Genomic DNA, 17,099 nt, shown 5'->3' with positions numbered 1-17,099 from the left:
ATAAAATCATATATGTTATGCACCTAATTAAGGAGCTCCTAAGTATGCGAGATAAACATTGGCAAAACTGAAGGTAGCAATAGATGTTTCAACAATAAGAGTGGGAGACTTCAATACACCACTCTTACCTATAGATAGAACAACCAAACAGAGGATCAAAAAGGAAATAGAGAATATAAAAATGAAATAAATGAACTAGATCTAATAGACATATACAGACTGTTGCACTCTGTGCTAGTTTGAAACTGTTATATACCCCAGAAAAGCCATGTTTTAAAACTTTTAACAGAAAAGCCATGTTCTTTTAATTCTAATCCAATCTTGTGGAGGCAGCCAAGTTATTTTAGTTCTAATCCAATAGTGTAGGGTTGGACCTCTTTTTTAAAAAATATTTTTATTGATAAGTCTTATCACACAAACATTCCATACGTGGTGTACAATCAGTGGCTCACAAAAGCATCACAGAACTATGTATTCATTACGATGATTATTCTTTGGAACATTTGCATCATTCCAGAAAAAGAAATAAAAAGAAAAAAGAAAAAAACTCATACATACCATGCTCCTTACCCCTGCCTCTCACCGACCACTAGCATCTCTGTCTACCCAATTCATTTTAACCTTTGTCCCCTCTATTATTTGTTTATTTTTTATCCATATTTTTTACTCATCTGCCCATACCCTAGATAAGAGGAGCATCAGACACAAGGTTTTCATAATCACACAGTCACATTGTAAAAGCTATATCGTTATTCAATCATCTTCAAGAATCAAGGCTACAGAAAAATAGCTCAACAGCTTCAGGTACTTCCCTCTTGCCATGTAGCCACTCCACCCCCTTTTGGTCAGGAAGGCTTTTTCAATCCCTTGATGCCAGGTCCCCAGATCATCCTGGGAGTTCTGTCCTACATTGTCAGGGAGATTTACATCCCTGGGAATCATATCCCATGTAATGGGGGAGAGCAGTGAGTATACTTGCTGAAACAGCTTAGAGAGAGAGGCCACATCTGAGCAACAAAAGAGGTTCTCTGGGGGTGACTTTTAGGCCTAATTTTAAGTAGGCTTAGCCTATCTTTTGCAGGAATAAATTCCATATGGGCGAACCCCAAGATCAAGGGCTCAGCCTATTGATTTGGTTGTCTCCACTGCTTGTGAGAATATCAGAAATTCTCCACATGGGGAAGATGACTATTTCCTCCTTTGTCCCCAGTGCCCCAGGGGGACCTTATAAATACTTCTTTATTCACTGTCTAAATTACTCTGGAATATACTGGAACATCATACTAACCTGGACAAACCAAAAAAGTCTCATGCCCTATTCAAGATTCCATGTACTTATGGTGTTCAACTTAACTGACCATACAACCTAAATTAGGATATGCACTATGTAGGGTGGGACCTTTTGATTAAATTGTTTCCATGGAGATGTAACCCACACAATGGTGAATGTGACCTCTGGATTAGATGGAGATGTGACCTACCCATTCAAGATGGATCTTAATTAGTTTACTTTTAGGGACTCTGTGTCCTCAAAAGAGCTGACACAGAAAGAACAGAGGTCAAATGCTTGGAGACAGACAGAAGAAGCTCAGTAATGAGGCCACTGGGACCAGGAGCTGAAAGCAATGAAATCCATGAGCAAAGTGCCAGCAGATATCACCACATGGTTTCCAGCTGACAGAGGAATTCAGGTGCTACCTGTCCTCCAGGAATGCATCTTCTTGTTGATGCCTTAATTTAGACATTTTCAGGGCCTTAGAATTGTAAATATGTACCTAGTAAAGCCCCTTATAAAAGCCTATCCATTTCTGGTATATTGCATTCTGGCAGCATTAGCAAACTGAAACACACCCCCAAACATCAGGATATACATTATATTCTAATGCTCATGGACCATTCTCCACGATAGATCATATTCTGGGGCACAAAACAGGTCTTAACAAATTTAAAAAGATTGAAATTATTCCAAGCACTTTCTCTGACCATAATAGAATGGACCTGGAAATCAGTAACCACCAAAGAACCAGAACTTGCACAAATATATGGAGATTAAATAACACACTCTTAAACAATCAGTGGGTTAAAGATGAAATTGCAAGAGAAATTGGTAAATATCTGGAAGAGAATGAAAAATGAGAAAATAATGCCGGAAATTATGGCAGTGTTGAGAGGGAAATTTATTGCTCTAAATGTTTTTATTAAAAAAGAAGAAAGAGCAAAAGTAGAGGACTTAACTGCTCACCCAGAGGACCTAGAGAAAGAACAGCAAACCAACACAAAGCAAACAGAAGAAGAGAAATAACAAAAATTAATGTAGAAATAAATGAATTGGGGAACAAAAAAAAAATAGAATCAATAAAACCAAAAGTTGTTTCTTTGAAAAAATCAATAAAATCAATGGACACCTAGCTAGGCTGACAAGGAAAAAAAGAGAGAGGATACAAATAAATAAAATCAGAAATGAGAGGGGGTCATTACTATGGATCTTGAAGAAATAAGAAAAAAAAAATCTTAAGAAGATACTGTGAACAACAATGCCAACAAACCAGACAACTTAGTCGAAATGGAAAAATTCCTAGAAACACATGAGCAACCTACACTGACTTGAAAAGAAACAGAAGACCTCAATAAACCAATTAGTAAAGAGATTCAATCAGTCATCAAAAATCTTCTGCAAAGAAAAGCCCAGGGCCAGATGGCTTCACAGGGGAATTTTACAAAATATTCCAAAAATAGAGCTAATACCATCCCTGCTCAAACTCTTCCAAAAATTTGAGGAAAAATGAACACTACATAATTCATTTTTGAAGCTAACATCACTCTAATACCAAAACCAGATAAAGATACTACAAGAAAGGAAAACTACAGGCCAATCTTCCTATATGCAAAAATTCTCTACAAAATATCTGCAAATAGAATCCATGGCACATTAAAAACATTATACACCATGATCAAGTGGGGGTTTATTCCAGGCATGCAAGGGAAGTTCAAGACAAGAAATCAATCAGTGTAGTACAACATATTAACAAGTTAAAAGGGAAAAATCATATGATTATCTCGATTGACGCTGAAAAAGCATTTGACAAAATTCAGCATTCTTTTCTAATAAAAACACTTCAAAAGGTAGGAACCAAAGGAAACTTACTCAATATGATAAATGGTGTATATGAAAAACCCACAGCCAGCATCATATTCAACAGTGAGAGACCAAAAGCATTTCCCCTGAGACTGACGAGAAAAGGATGCCACCATTATTAGTCAACATTGTGCTAGAAGTTCTAGCTACAATAATTAGGCAAGAAAAAGAAATAAAAGGTATCCAAATTAGAAAGGAAGTAGTAAAACTTTCATTATTTGCAGATGACATGATCCTAAACTTGAAAAATCTTGAGAAGTTTATGACAAAAAGCTACTTGAGCTAATAAAGACATTCAGCAAAGTGCTGGGATACAAGATTAATGCAAAAAAATAAGTTATGTTTCTATACTCAAGTAATGACCTACCTGAGGAGACAAGAAAAAAATTCCATTCAAAATAGCAACTAAAATAATCAAGTATCTAGGAATAAACTTAACCAGGGAAGTAAAGGACCTGTACATAGAAAACTGCAAAACATTGTTAAAGAAATCAAAGATCTAAATAGGTGGAAAGACATTTCATGTTTATGGATAGGAAGGATAAATATCATTAAGATGTCAATTCTACACAAATTGGTCTACAGAGTCAATGTAATATCAATAAAAATTCCAACAACCTACTTTGAAGACTTGGAAAAGCTAGTTATCAAATTTATTTGGAAGGGAAAGGGACCCTGAATTTCCAAAAACATACTAAAATAGAAGAATGAAGTGGGAGGACTTTTACTTTTTGATTTCAAAGCTTATTATAAAGCCACAGTGGTCAAAACAGCATAATATTGGAACAAAGACAGACACATTGATCAATGGAATCAAATTGAAAGTTTGAAAATAGCTCTCCAAATTTATGGTCAATTGCTCTTCAACAAGGCCCCCAAATCCACTGAACTAGGACAGAATAGTCTTTTCAATAAGTGGTGCTGGGAGAATTGGATATCCGAAGTCAAAGGATGAAAGAGGATCCCTACTTCACACCCTATAAAAATTAACTTAAAATGGATCAAAGACCTAAATATAAGAGCCAGTACCATAAAACTTCTAGAAGAAAATATAGGGAAACATCATGAAGGCCTACCTAATAGCTTCTTACTCAAAGCACAAGCAATGAAAGAAAAAATAGATAAATGAGAACTCCTCAAAATCAAATGCTCTGTGCTTTAAAGGACTTTGTCAAAAAGGTGAAGAAGCAACCAACTCAGTGGGAGAAAATATATGGAAACCATATATCTGATAATAATTTTTTTTCTTTGCATGGGCAGGCACTGGGAATTGAACTCAGGTCTCTGGCATGGCAGGCAAGAGCTCTGCCACTGCACCACCAACGCCCACCCATCTGATAAGAATTTAATATCCAGTATATATAAAGAAACCATACAACTCAACAACAAAAGAACAAACAAGTCAATTATAAGATGAGCAAAAGATATGAATAGACATTTTTCTCAATTATAAGATGGGCAAAATATATGAATAGATATCTTCCTCAAGAGGAAATACAAATGGCTAAAAAGTACAAGAAAAGATGCTCTTCTTCATTAGCTCTAAAAGAAATGCAAGTCAAAACCACACGAAATATCATCTCACACCTAAAAGAATGGCTGCCACTAAACAGATAGGAAACTACAAATGTTGGAGAGGATGTGGAGAAATCATAATACTTACGCATTGCTGGTGGGAATATATAATAGTACAGTCACTGTTAAAGACGCTTTGGAGGTTTCTTAGAAACCTAAATATTACATTGCCCTATGATCTGGCATTAGCACTATTTGGTATATACCCAGAAGAGCTGAAAGCAGTGTCATAAACAGATATTTGCACACTGATGTTCATGCAGCACTAATCGCAGCTGCCAAATGATGGAAACAACCCAAGTGCTCATTAATAAACAAGTGGATAAATAAATTGTGGTATACACATATGACGGAATTTTATGCAGCAGTAAGAAGAAATGAAGTCCTGAAGCATATGACAACATGGAGGAATCTTGAGGACATCATGCTGAGTGAAATGAGCCAGACACAAAAGAACAGACACTGCATGATTTCACTAGTAATAACCCCCTTGAAAATGTAAACTCAGAGACTTAAAATGCAGAATATAGGAGACCTAGAGATAGGGGCTAGAGAGGGAGGATGATTACCTAATATGTATAAACTAGTTAATGAGACTGAACTTAAAAGTATCACAATGGATAGAGGTGACAGTAGCTCATTTGTGGGTTTAAAAGTAATAGTGTCATGTTGAAGGTGAATATTGCTGAAAGGAGTTGTGTAGAGCTATGTAGCTCACCAATTAACACTACAAATATAAATAAGTTCTTGCATGAACTACTTCAAAATTATGATACTGTATAAAGTTAATAATAGAAGGGTATATGGGAAAAATTACTTATTGCATACTATGGTGTATATTTAACAGGAATATATCACTAGTATCACAACAATACTAGAGGTAAATAATTGGGGGGTACAAGAGTTAAGGGGAGTTTGGGATTTTCTCTTTGGTGTGGGTCTGTCTGTTATTTTTTTCTCTTTGGAGCAATGAAAATTGTCTAAAATTGAGAATAATGATGATTGCACAACTAAGTGAGGATTGACTGCTTATTTTGGATAGAATATATGCCATATGAATATATCTCAACACAATCTGCAGATTCAAAATAAATAAACAGAAAGATTCAAGTGCTAGAGAAAATGTGGAGAGAGAGGTTTAGCTATGCAGTGTTGGTGGGCCAGCACAATGGGGCAGCCCCTCTGGAGGATAATGCAGTGGCTCCACAGGAGGTTGAGTATGGAGTCACCATATGCTTAGGCAATACCATTACTGGGAATATACTCGAAAAATCTGAAAGCAGGGGCTCAAATAGACATTTTCACACTGTTGTTTATGGCAGCATTAATCATGACACACAACAGATGGAGGTGGCCGAAGAGTACATCGACTGAAATGCAGAAAGGCAACGTGTGGTGTATGCATGTGATGGAATGTTGTGTGGTGTATGCATGTGATGGAATGTTGTGTGGTGTATGCATGTGATGGAATGTTGTGTGGTGTATGCATGTGATGGAATGTTGTGTGGTGTATGCATGTGATGGAATGTTGTGTGGCTACAGAAAGGAATGAAGTCATGAGGTATGCAATGAGATGAATATATCAGATGACATTATGTTGAGCAAAACAAGCCACAAACAGAAGGATGACTATTGTATGGTTTATTTTAGAAAATATTTATAAGAAAATTGGAGACTAAATTGCAACCTCTTACAGCAGTCACAGTTATTTCTGAGCTTTATGTGTTATTTCTAAATTCTGAGATGCTGTGCTATATGTGTATAACTTGGTATTTTCCTGGAACTTTGGGTGACATCTAAGATTTAGGGCTGGATTTCTGAAAATCAGCATTCCAAAATACAGCAACTAGTTAAGCCAAAAAAAGAAATCAGGCTTTAATTAGAGATAAGAACAAAGCTGATCCGGTTGGGACTAAGGTAAAAAAGAATAATATGTCTGTATTGTATAACTTTACCCACTGTATGAGACCAAAGGAAGAAAGGTTTATTTTGTCTAAAACCTAAATTTTCTGTAGCAGACAATCTAACTTACCCTGTCTGGCCAGCCAGTTAAACAACCTAAGCACATGGAGTCTAGAATTGGGAACAACGTCTTGCAATTCTGGATAGCTTAATGGAATACCTGGATATATTCAAGAGTATCCTGGGAAGATAATTAAAAGGTATTATCAAAATTCCTCAAAGGAAAGGAGAAAAAACATGGAACAATTAAGTTTTCTCACCTGGGAAATCTCTGATATTCTTTCAAACATTAGGGACTTTCAAGTTAATAGGCAAAGGCCTTGATCTTGAGGCATCCTCTTATGAAACTTATTTCTGTAACAGAGAAGCTAAGCCTACCTACAATTAGGCCTAAGAGTTACTCCCAGAAAACCTCTTTTGTTGTTCAGATGTGTGGCCTCTCTCTAAGCCCAACTCTGCAGGTAAAATCATTACCCTGCTCCCTACCTGGGACATGACATCCAGGGATGTAAGTCTCCCTGACAATGTGGGACATGTCTCCCAGGGATAAGCTTGGTCCTGGCACTGTGGGATCGACAATGCCTAACTGACCAAAAGGGGGAAAAGAAATTAACAAAATAAGGTATCAGTGGCTAAGAATTTTCAAATAGAATCAAGAGGTTAGTCTGTAGGTTACTCTGATGCAAGCTTCACTGCTAATTGCCATGGTATGCCAAGCCCCAACCAACAGTATTCCTTTAAACTCTACAGAATGCCCAGGGCTTTACTGAGATGCTATAAAATTTTCACTTACTAAGTTCATTTTTCAGAAACCTAAAGACTTTAAATGGTTCCTAGGCCAGATAAAGGCTGAAACCCAGAGTTACTGGTCTCTCCAAGATCATCAACCAGTTGGATTCCCCTACTCCATGATGTTGACAACCCTTTTTAACATGAAGAAGTTAGAATGGCTACGGCCAAATATCCCTAAAGGGTGGGAGAAGGATCAGAGGAGAAGGAGCTGTATCAGAGAAGTTAGGATTTAGCAAATGAGTATTTTGATGAATCATTATATTGATATTTCTTCTTAGTCTCCAGCATCCTAGAGCAGCTAGAAGGAAACACCTGAAATGGTGAAACTATAACCCATACCATACTTTGAAATTTGTTCTAAAATTACCCATTAAAATGTAGTTTGAAATGTATCACTTTTTATATATGTTATATTTCACATTAAAAATGTTTAAAAATGGGAAAGTTTACTTGTATATATGTTACCAAATAAAAATAAAACTTAACTGTACAACACACAGAGTGCCCGCAATGTAAACAATGGACTATGGTTAATATAATTAGATCAATATTGCTTCATCATTTGTAGTAAAGGTACTACACTAATGCAAAATGTATTATATAACAGAGAAAACTGTGTGTGTGAGAGAAGAGTATATGCGAACTGTTTACTTTCTGCAAGGTGTTCCTACACACCTACAACTGCTCTAATAAAAAAATTAAAAATGTTATTTCAAGGAAATATGAATGAATAAAAAGTCAGGGTAGTAGTTTAACAGTAAGTAAAACAGAGACAAAGATATTCTATATATTGGTAAAAAAAAGAATAGTAAAGGATGCACAGACAATTCAGTGGTAGAATGCTTGCCTTTCATGCTGGAGACTCAGGTTTGATTCCCGGACCATGCACCACCCCCCAAAAAAGAACAGTGGAGTAAGATGACCTGACAGTCATGAATATATGAGCCTACTAATAAAGCCTCAAAACAAATATAGCCAAAAGGATGAAACTAAGAGAAGTAGATAATTCATATTAAAATTTCTAACTGAATTGTGACTTTCCTAGAAAGTAGATAGAAGAAATAGACAAAAACATTCAAGATATAGGTTCAAATACAGCTTGAATAATCAGGTTGAGCTAATAGAAACAAAGAAAATTTTTGTTCATCACACATGGGTCATATTTCAGTACACATGGAACTTTTGCCAAAATTACCCATATGTTAGGTCATTGTTCTAGCTTGCTAGGTGCTGGAATGCAATATACCAGAAACAGAAAGGCTTTTAAAAAGGGAAATTAAATAAGTTGCTAGTTTACAGTTCTAAGGCCAAGAAAATGTCCCAATTAAAACAAGGCTATAGAAATGTCCAATCAAAGGCATCCAGGGAAAGATACCTTGGTTCAAGAAGGCTGAACCTTCAGGGTTTCTCTCTCAAGTGGAAGGGCACATGGTAAACATAACCAGAGTTTCTCTCTCATGTGGAAGGGCACATGGCGAACATGGCATCATCTGCTAGCTTCTCCTGGCTTCCTGTTTCGTGAAGCTCCCCGAGAGGCATTTTCCTTCTTCATCTCCAAAGGTCGCTGGCTAATGGACTCTGCATCTTGTGGCTATGCCATCCTGCTCTGCTCTCTCTGAATCTCCTATTCTCCAAATGTTTCCTCTTTTATAGGACTTCAGAAACGAATCAAGACCCACACAAATGGGTAGAGACACATCTCCCCTAATCCAGTTTAACAATCACTCTTGATTGGGATACATCTCCAGGGAGATGATCTAATTACAGTTTCAAACATACAGTATTGAATAGGGATTATTCTGCCTTTATGAAATGGGATCTAGACTAAAACATGGCTTTTCTAGGGGACATACATCCTTTCAAACCAGCACAGTCATAAAGGGAGATAATAAATTCCCAAGAATCTATAAAATTTAAACTGATTTTAACCATAAGGAAATAAATTAGAAGGCAACAAGGGTACTTTTTAAATGACCCATATGTCTGGTAACTGAAAAATGCACGATTGTAAATGTACCTTGGGCTAAGGAGAAAAATCATAAGGGAAATGATAAATTATTTACAGAGGAACAATACTAAAACAGTATAATATGTTAAAATCAAGATAAAGCAGGAATTTGATACAAATTTATGGCAGATTTTTTTTTAGCAAAACAAGAAAAACTGAAGACAAATGAACTAATGTTTTAATTAACCAACTTAAAATTAACTAATAAAGGAAACACGAAAGAGTAAGATAGAAGGACATAATACAGACAACAAGGTCAGTGGGATGAAAAATTTAGGGAAAATTGATAAAATGAAGTAATTCAAAATTGGCGTGTTGAATGAATAATGATGTCAGACACGAAATGAGTTATTGGATTAATTCAATTCTATGCATCTGAGGTAAAAAAGAAAAATTATTTGAACACAATCAAAATAGTGGTAAAGAAATGGTGCATAACAAAGTGAAAAAGAAAGAGTTGGAAACCGTGAGGGAAAGATAAGAGACTTGAAAGCCCTGCCTCAAACTGTCACAGTGAGCACAATGACAGAAGGAGAGAAAGGAGAAAGATGGAGAAGCAATAATTCATGAATTATTAGAACAATTTTTCCTGAGCTGGAGATAGAATTGAGTCTTTAGATTAAGAGGTTTTTTGAGTCATTAGTAAGTACAAAAACCTGATAACATTTTCATGTGTGCGTGTGTGTGTGTGTGTGTGTGTGTGTGTGTGTGTGTATGTGTATGTTTGTGAGGAGGGAGGGAAGAAGGGAAGGAGAAGGAACAGAAAGGGTGGTAAGCAAGTAAAATGAAGGATGATATAGTTACATTTTACAAATGGTATATTAATAATAAAATATAAAGACAAAAATAGTTATTAATAAAACTGAGCAGTAAAGTAAATATTCCAAATTAATACAGGATGAAAGGTAATAAAGAAATGAACAGAAACTTAATCAAGCCAGGAAAAGTTTAGAGAATCAAAAACAGGAAATAACAGTAAGGTGTGGCCATAAAATAAAATGGAAGGAATAAAATTAGGTATGTTTTTTGGAAAATAAATTTGAAGGATAGTCTAGGCAAATTTAATCAAAATAAAATAATGAAAATATTAATATGAGGCAAATGGAAGTCAAGGCCAAAAGAATTGGGATTGTACAGAAATGACCACTGGGTTGAAGTAGTGATGTCTTTCCTGTCTGAATATAAATACTAACCCAACTCAAAAAATGAGAGCCTCTAGTATTACAAGCTCCCTGCACAAACAGTTAAACTAAAATCATTAAATTCTTAGGAATTGCATGGGCTGGGTATGTTCTCAAAATGCCACTGGAACTTAAGTATCAATCACTGACTCCCGCCCCTTGGATTCTATACAGCAAACCCAATTCCCAGTCATCTTTGATAATTTGGGGCATTATCAGACTTCAGAACTATTGCTCAAACTTCTAAGTGTAATTGTATCTCATTCTGGGTTTAATTTGCATTTTCCTGATTATTACGGAGGTTGAGCTTCTTTTCATATATTTATTGACCATTTGGATTTTCTCTTTTTAAAAGTGCCTGCCAAGTTTCCTGCCCATTTTTTCTACTGATTTAGAGTACTTTTTAATATATTCAGAGCATAAGCCTTTTGTCCAAAATACGCTTTACAAATGTATTCTCCCATTTTTTTCACTCTCATACTGGTGTCTTCTAATGAACTAGATAGTCACTGTTGATCAGTTGTCAAAGCCATTGTTTATGAAGTCAAAGTTTGATGAACAATATGGTAAAATTTTGATGAATGACACAGTCCAATTTTTTTTAATGTTATAAGGTTTTGATATTTACATAAAGAAACAAATTTTTAATTGAAAAAAATTTTTAATTTACAGAAAGTGGGATGCTTGAATAGGGCAGGAGAAGTAGTCCTAAGGAAGAATTTACAAAATTTATCCAAGTATGGAATCATGTGGAATTCTCTCATGATTTCAAAGCATAGAAATCTTACTGATAAGAAGCTGCCACAGTCCAATTTATCAAAATTTTTGTTTAAGGTTAATTTCTTGTAACTTATTTTAAAAAATATTTTCCTATCCTGAGATTATAATGATTTTCTCATATTATCACTCAGAAAGCCTTATTGCTTTATTTTTCAAATTTAGATCTATGATCCACCTGGAATTAATTTTTGTGGATGGCTGTAAGACAAGAATCCAATTTTATTTTTCCCCATGTGGACATCCAGTTGTCCACGTACTAAATTATTACAAAGACCAACCTTTCCTCACTGCTCAGCCAGACCGCCTTTGTCATAAATCAAATATCCTTATATGTGTGTGTCTGTTTCTTAATCTTAATGTCATTCCATTAGTCTAGTGTCTTTACTTCTCCAGTACCAGACTGTATTAATATAACTTAAATATTGGCATCTGGAGAGCAAGTTTTTTTATCTTGTTCTTCCCTCAAGAGTCTTAAATATCTGTGACCTTTTCTAAAATGCATATGCAAATATAATTAGTTTTCATTCTCTCCCATTCCTCAAAAAATTGATTAGGATTTCATTGAATAAATATTTTCAAGTGGGAAAAATCTAAATATAGACTCTTACAATTTATGAACATGGCATATCTCTCCAATTATCTAAGCATTCTTTAATTTCTCCTTAAAATTTTATAGAGGTCTTGCAAATATTTTGGTATGATTTAGTCCTACACACTTGATATTTTTGTTTCTACTTTCAATAGTATGTATTTAAACATTTTAATTTTTAGCATTCTAGGATGGCTGAATATATAATCATTCACTAAAGGACCATGAGGGAATGGATTTTTGAATAGAATACTTAGGAATGTTAGTAATATATTCGACTACCAAGAGATATTGAACAAATTCCATAAATTTGAGAATTTATGGGCCAAATTATCTTACTATAGTTCTTTAAAGCTAGAAATCAAAGATACATTGTGTCCCAATAGTTTGAAAATCTTAATAAACAACAAGCATTCTTTGAAAAGCCAAGAATCAGAGAAGAAATAAGAACTGAAATAAATAAAGACAGAATTTAATGAAGAGGAAAACCATGAGATAAAGAGATAACTGAGAAAAAATTTATAGCCTTAAATATTTTTATTAATGAGAAACACAAACTATACAAACTGATAATTCAAAATAAGAAAACAGAAAAAGAACAGCAAAATTAACCAAAAGAATCAGAAAATAAAATGATGGAATGGCAAAGCAAAATTTTATTTTGTATTAAAAAGTCAAATCAAAATGGAATAACCCCTCAGTTGCTGAGCACAACTTAGTTTACTCTGTAATCCAGGAGAACTTCTAAAACAAGAAAGGAAGCTCACTAGCCATGTCCACCTAGCAATTAAAATATATCACAGGACAAAATATTCTGTATTTTCTGACAAAGTCGGAAGGCAACTTATATAGTGGGGAATACATATAAAGGTCTTAATTTCAAAGAGCTGCTAAAAAATGAAAAAGAAAAGGCACACAAATCAATAGAAAAATGGACAAAGGATGTGAACTGGTATACTCAGAAGCAGAAATCCAAATAGCTAACACAGAAATGAAAAGAAAATTTGAATGAGACACCATATTTCATTGTAAAACCACAGGGATAACATCTAGTGCTGGCCAGAATGAAGGGACAGGCCCATTTGCACCATGGTGAACAGAAATGTGTTTGGGAAAGTGATATTAAACTTATTAAGTAAAAAATACACCCATTGACACAGCAAATCTGCTTCACAAATGCTACTCTGAGCATAGTATATAGCAGCAAAACAAAACAACAAACAGCAACAACTCCCCCCAAAATAGAACACCTTTAACTACCTATTTGATAATAGGTAGTTATTGAGAGAATATATTAAATATTTATGTACTTAAGATGGGAGGATAATCATGATCAGGTCAATGAAACAAGCACATTGCCAAGTATGGTGTGCATTTGGGCTCTGCGCTCTGTATTTTGCACAAGCATAGCTAGAGGGGCAGGGGACAGATTAGGACATTGTCCCTGGTTATTACTTCTGTGAGATAGAGAAGAAACATTTTAAGTTTTCTTTACATACATTTGGGTTATTTCCTCTGTCATAATATGTCTATCTTACTGGGGAATTGGAGCATGCGAGCCCATGAATGTGATGCTGAACCGATTTAAAACCAGGGTACTTGGGAGGTTCAGGGCTCTTGGAGGAGTCCAAGTTGGAGTTAGGAGTTAACTAATCACATCAAGGGTTGGGGTCTTCTTTGTGGACCCATTTCCCTGCTTTTCTGAGGCAGAGTCAAGAGTCACGAATGGAGCCTGCAATGGATCCCGCCCTTGGTGTGAGGAGCGTGCACTGAGAGTCTGACCAGTCTGCAGCTTTTCATTCTTTGCACCACCCAACACCATGGAACCTACGCGGTGCAGCCCCTGGGCCAGTACCTTGGGCGATGTCGTCCTGTCTCTGCAGACAGGGTCGTTCCGCCTTGTGTCCGGACTGGGCCGCTTCACGCGCCGGTGGCCTTGGGCACCTCCCTTCATTGAACACCTGTGGCAGGTTGGCTGTGTGCACCTGTCGGAGCTCCTCATAGTCACTCAGAGCTGCTGTGAGGTCCCAGTTCTTGCCTGTTGATGAGACATGACAAGAGATGCAATGTTAATGCATTCATAAGAGGATCATGGCAGAAGGTGCCAGGCAAAAAGAGGGCCCCATTGGCTTGTTTAATGATGAACAGCCACCAGAGTTCAGGAAACGGCTTTGGTGCATCTCTGGAAGTAGAATTTCACAATGACATGGATGTCCATATGAGGTATGTGACTCTGATCTGATAGCTTTTAGAGTCTCTTTCTCTCTCTCTCTCTCTCTCTCTCTCTCACACACACACACACACACACACACATCCCATTTCTGCTAGTGTTCAAAACATCACATCCTTATCTATCATATCACCTTTTGAAAATCAAGATATAGCGCTTTCTTTCTGAGTTCAGGGAGCAAAAATAAAGTAAAAGAATTAAAAGAAGAAAAAAAATTCCCAAGATTTCTTTGCGTTTTGCTCAGAGTTTATTTTTTCTTTAAAAGAAAAACCAGAAGATTGGGAGAGACCCTTCTGCTTGGGAGTGTTAGTAGGAGGTGGGTTTTCAAGTTCAGGGGGGTGAGAACCTGTGAAATGCAAGGCAGGACTCGGGGGCCTGGAGCAAGTGACAGGATTCCCACCGTGGGGATGGATGCTGCAATCAGAGCAGGCCCTTCCCAGCACTAGGAGGAACTTTTATGGGCATGGGGGCACTGGAACATGGTGGAGGAAGAGGCTGTGACTCTGTCTGGCTCTGAGAGTTTGTGGGTCCCCCAATGAATGAAGAGAGGTGTCACACATGACATGTGACTCAATTAGACACCATAATACTGTTGGAAAACAGAGAAGTAAAAGGTTAACTTTAACTTTAAACATATCTGGTTATGTTTGAGTTGCAGGTATTAATTATATCAACAAATAGTATGCTGAATATTGTTGTGTATACATTAGAGTGAGGTTTTACATGTATAAAATGAAGGTTTTCTGCTTTTTTTCTCTACTGCAGACTTAGTGATAGCAATCATAAGTCAAGTAAAATTTACAATTCAATCACCTTTCCCTCTGTCATATAACAAAGGCATAATAGAAGCAGTTTTGCCCCATCTCAGTGGGTAAGAAAAATATCAAACTCAAACAGTCTGGGACCCACAACAGAAAAATAACAGGGTGTGGCCAATTTTTTTTTTTGTAGGTGATAATAAGTAGGGGTCTTGCGTTCATGATATTCCCGAGATTATAAGTGGCGTTGGGTATGGGGGTGGGGCGGGGCGGGCAGCGGAAATGCCAGGCTCACCGCCAGGGAACAAGAGTGAAGAAGAAATTAAAGAATGCACTTCATTCTCATATGAGACTAATAAAAGTGACTTGACAAAATAGAGCTAAAACCACAATGTCTGGCACTCTGGCGTCCAGGTGGTAGCAATTATCAAATGAGCACTAATATTCTAGGGCTCAAGTTGTAACGAAGGAAGGTGGCCCCACCGTCAAGGGTGCTCGTGCTGCAGCATGGGCAACAGACCCAAGCGGGGGTAAATGTGAGAAGGAGGAAGCACGAGGAGACAAGAGCCCAGCTCCTATCATAAAGTGCAAACATTATACCGGTACTGACATACGGTGTTATACCGATAGTCTTTGTGCGATGAATCAGGGACTGGAAATGTGAACAACCCTCTGCCTTGGAGCAACACCTGGGGGCCTCAGGCCAGATCAGTCAGGTGGCATCATCATCCCGTGAGCAGGCATTACTACTGCCTGTAACAGCCGAGACAGAGAACAAGGCTTGGTGCAGTTGTGGCATTTACCATCTTTTGGTAAATCTGGTTCTTTCCACTGACCTCTGTTTCCTGAGGGCCTGGCCCTGGCTGGGCCAAGCCGAGTCCAGGCTCCAGGTGGACACTGCTCCCCAGGGGTGGCCATTCTGCCTCCACTGGCTTCTTCTGGCATGGAATAAACCTGCCCTTACCCTTGAGAGACCTCCTCCAAGCACCCCCATGTCCACAGTTCCCAGAATGAGCTTGCTATCACGGCTGCCCTTTGGGGGCCAGTGCAGCAGCCCCAAAGATAGAACAGGGCATGTTACTAGTGCACGTGGATCTTAGAGGATCAACCAAGGTCACACAAGAGGATATGGCTCCAGCCATCAGGGACTAGGCATCCTGCTCTTTCCCCAGCAACTGCTTGCCCTACTGACTTCCTGGCTTGCTCATGACTACTTTGGCCCCTCCTGTTGCTGCCATGTATGGACCAACTTCACTGCATCCCTAACCAGTGAGCCACCTGTCCTAACCTCTGCCTCATCCAGCAGCACATAGCGAATGCCATACAAGAATGGAGATGGAGGTGAGGAGCGCCACCAAAGTCTAGCTTCCAATTGCTCTCCTGTAAGGCTGTAAAGAAGGTCTCAATGACTTGTTTTTCACTCCTGTGCATGTCAAAGGGTCCAAGATGCTGCAGGAGTGAGATGGAAATAAGACAGGCAAGCAGACATACTCATTGATCATTGAAGGAACCAGAGCTGCTCAAGATATGCTTCCTGCCCTGCACAATTCCAAACACAGCACCTTGGGAAAATTGGGATATACGTGGTGATTTGCATATGGGTAGATTACAAATGCTACAGTGATTAGCTTGGCATGGGCTGTGTGGTCGGATGAATTATGTATCCCAACAATAAGACAGTCTTAATCTTAATTCATTCCTGTGGGTGTGGACCCATTCATTACAGGACCTTTGAAGATGTCATTTTCAGTTAAGATATGTGCCAATGGAAGGAGGATGAGTCTTAATTCTGTAATGAAGAGAAAAGCCATGGGGAAGAGAATGAAGCTAGAGTCAAAGGAACCCAGAAGGGAATGGAGGGACATTGCTGTATGATAAAGCCAAGGAACCCATGTATTGCAAGCTGGCCAGAATACAACCAGCCCTGGGAGGAAGCCAGCCTTCCAGCCTCTGAAACCCTGAGCCAATAAATCCTGTTGTTAAGCCAACCCATTGTGGGATATTTGTCATGGCAGCTGGGAAACTAAGACAGGCTGGCTTTACAAGCAGGCTGTAGAAAGAGAGGATAGGGACAGGGGTGAGTCCCTG

At 37.6% G+C, this 17,099-nt stretch overlaps 1 protein-coding gene across 3 annotated transcripts in view; it reads right to left on the bottom strand.

The window, feature by feature from the left end:
- The window catches only part of OTUD7A (OTU deubiquitinase 7A), a 402,649-nt gene that overhangs the window by 105,101 nt on the left and 280,449 nt on the right, over positions 1 to 17,099 (bottom strand). For all 3 annotated transcript variants that reach the window (XM_077123999.1, XM_077124000.1, XM_077124001.1), the window contains one exon: positions 13,879 to 14,061. In XM_077123999.1, the coding sequence (XP_076980114.1) occupies positions 13,879 to 14,061 (183 nt within the window). The remainder of the gene's footprint in view (positions 1 to 13,878; positions 14,062 to 17,099) is intronic.

This window comes from Tamandua tetradactyla, chromosome 12, assembly GCF_023851605.1.
Source record: "Tamandua tetradactyla isolate mTamTet1 chromosome 12, mTamTet1.pri, whole genome shotgun sequence".
NCBI classification, from domain to species: Eukaryota; Metazoa; Chordata; class Mammalia; order Pilosa; family Myrmecophagidae; genus Tamandua; species Tamandua tetradactyla.
Note: the sequence above shows the minus strand (reverse complement) of the source record. Positions and strands in the feature narration are given on the sequence as shown.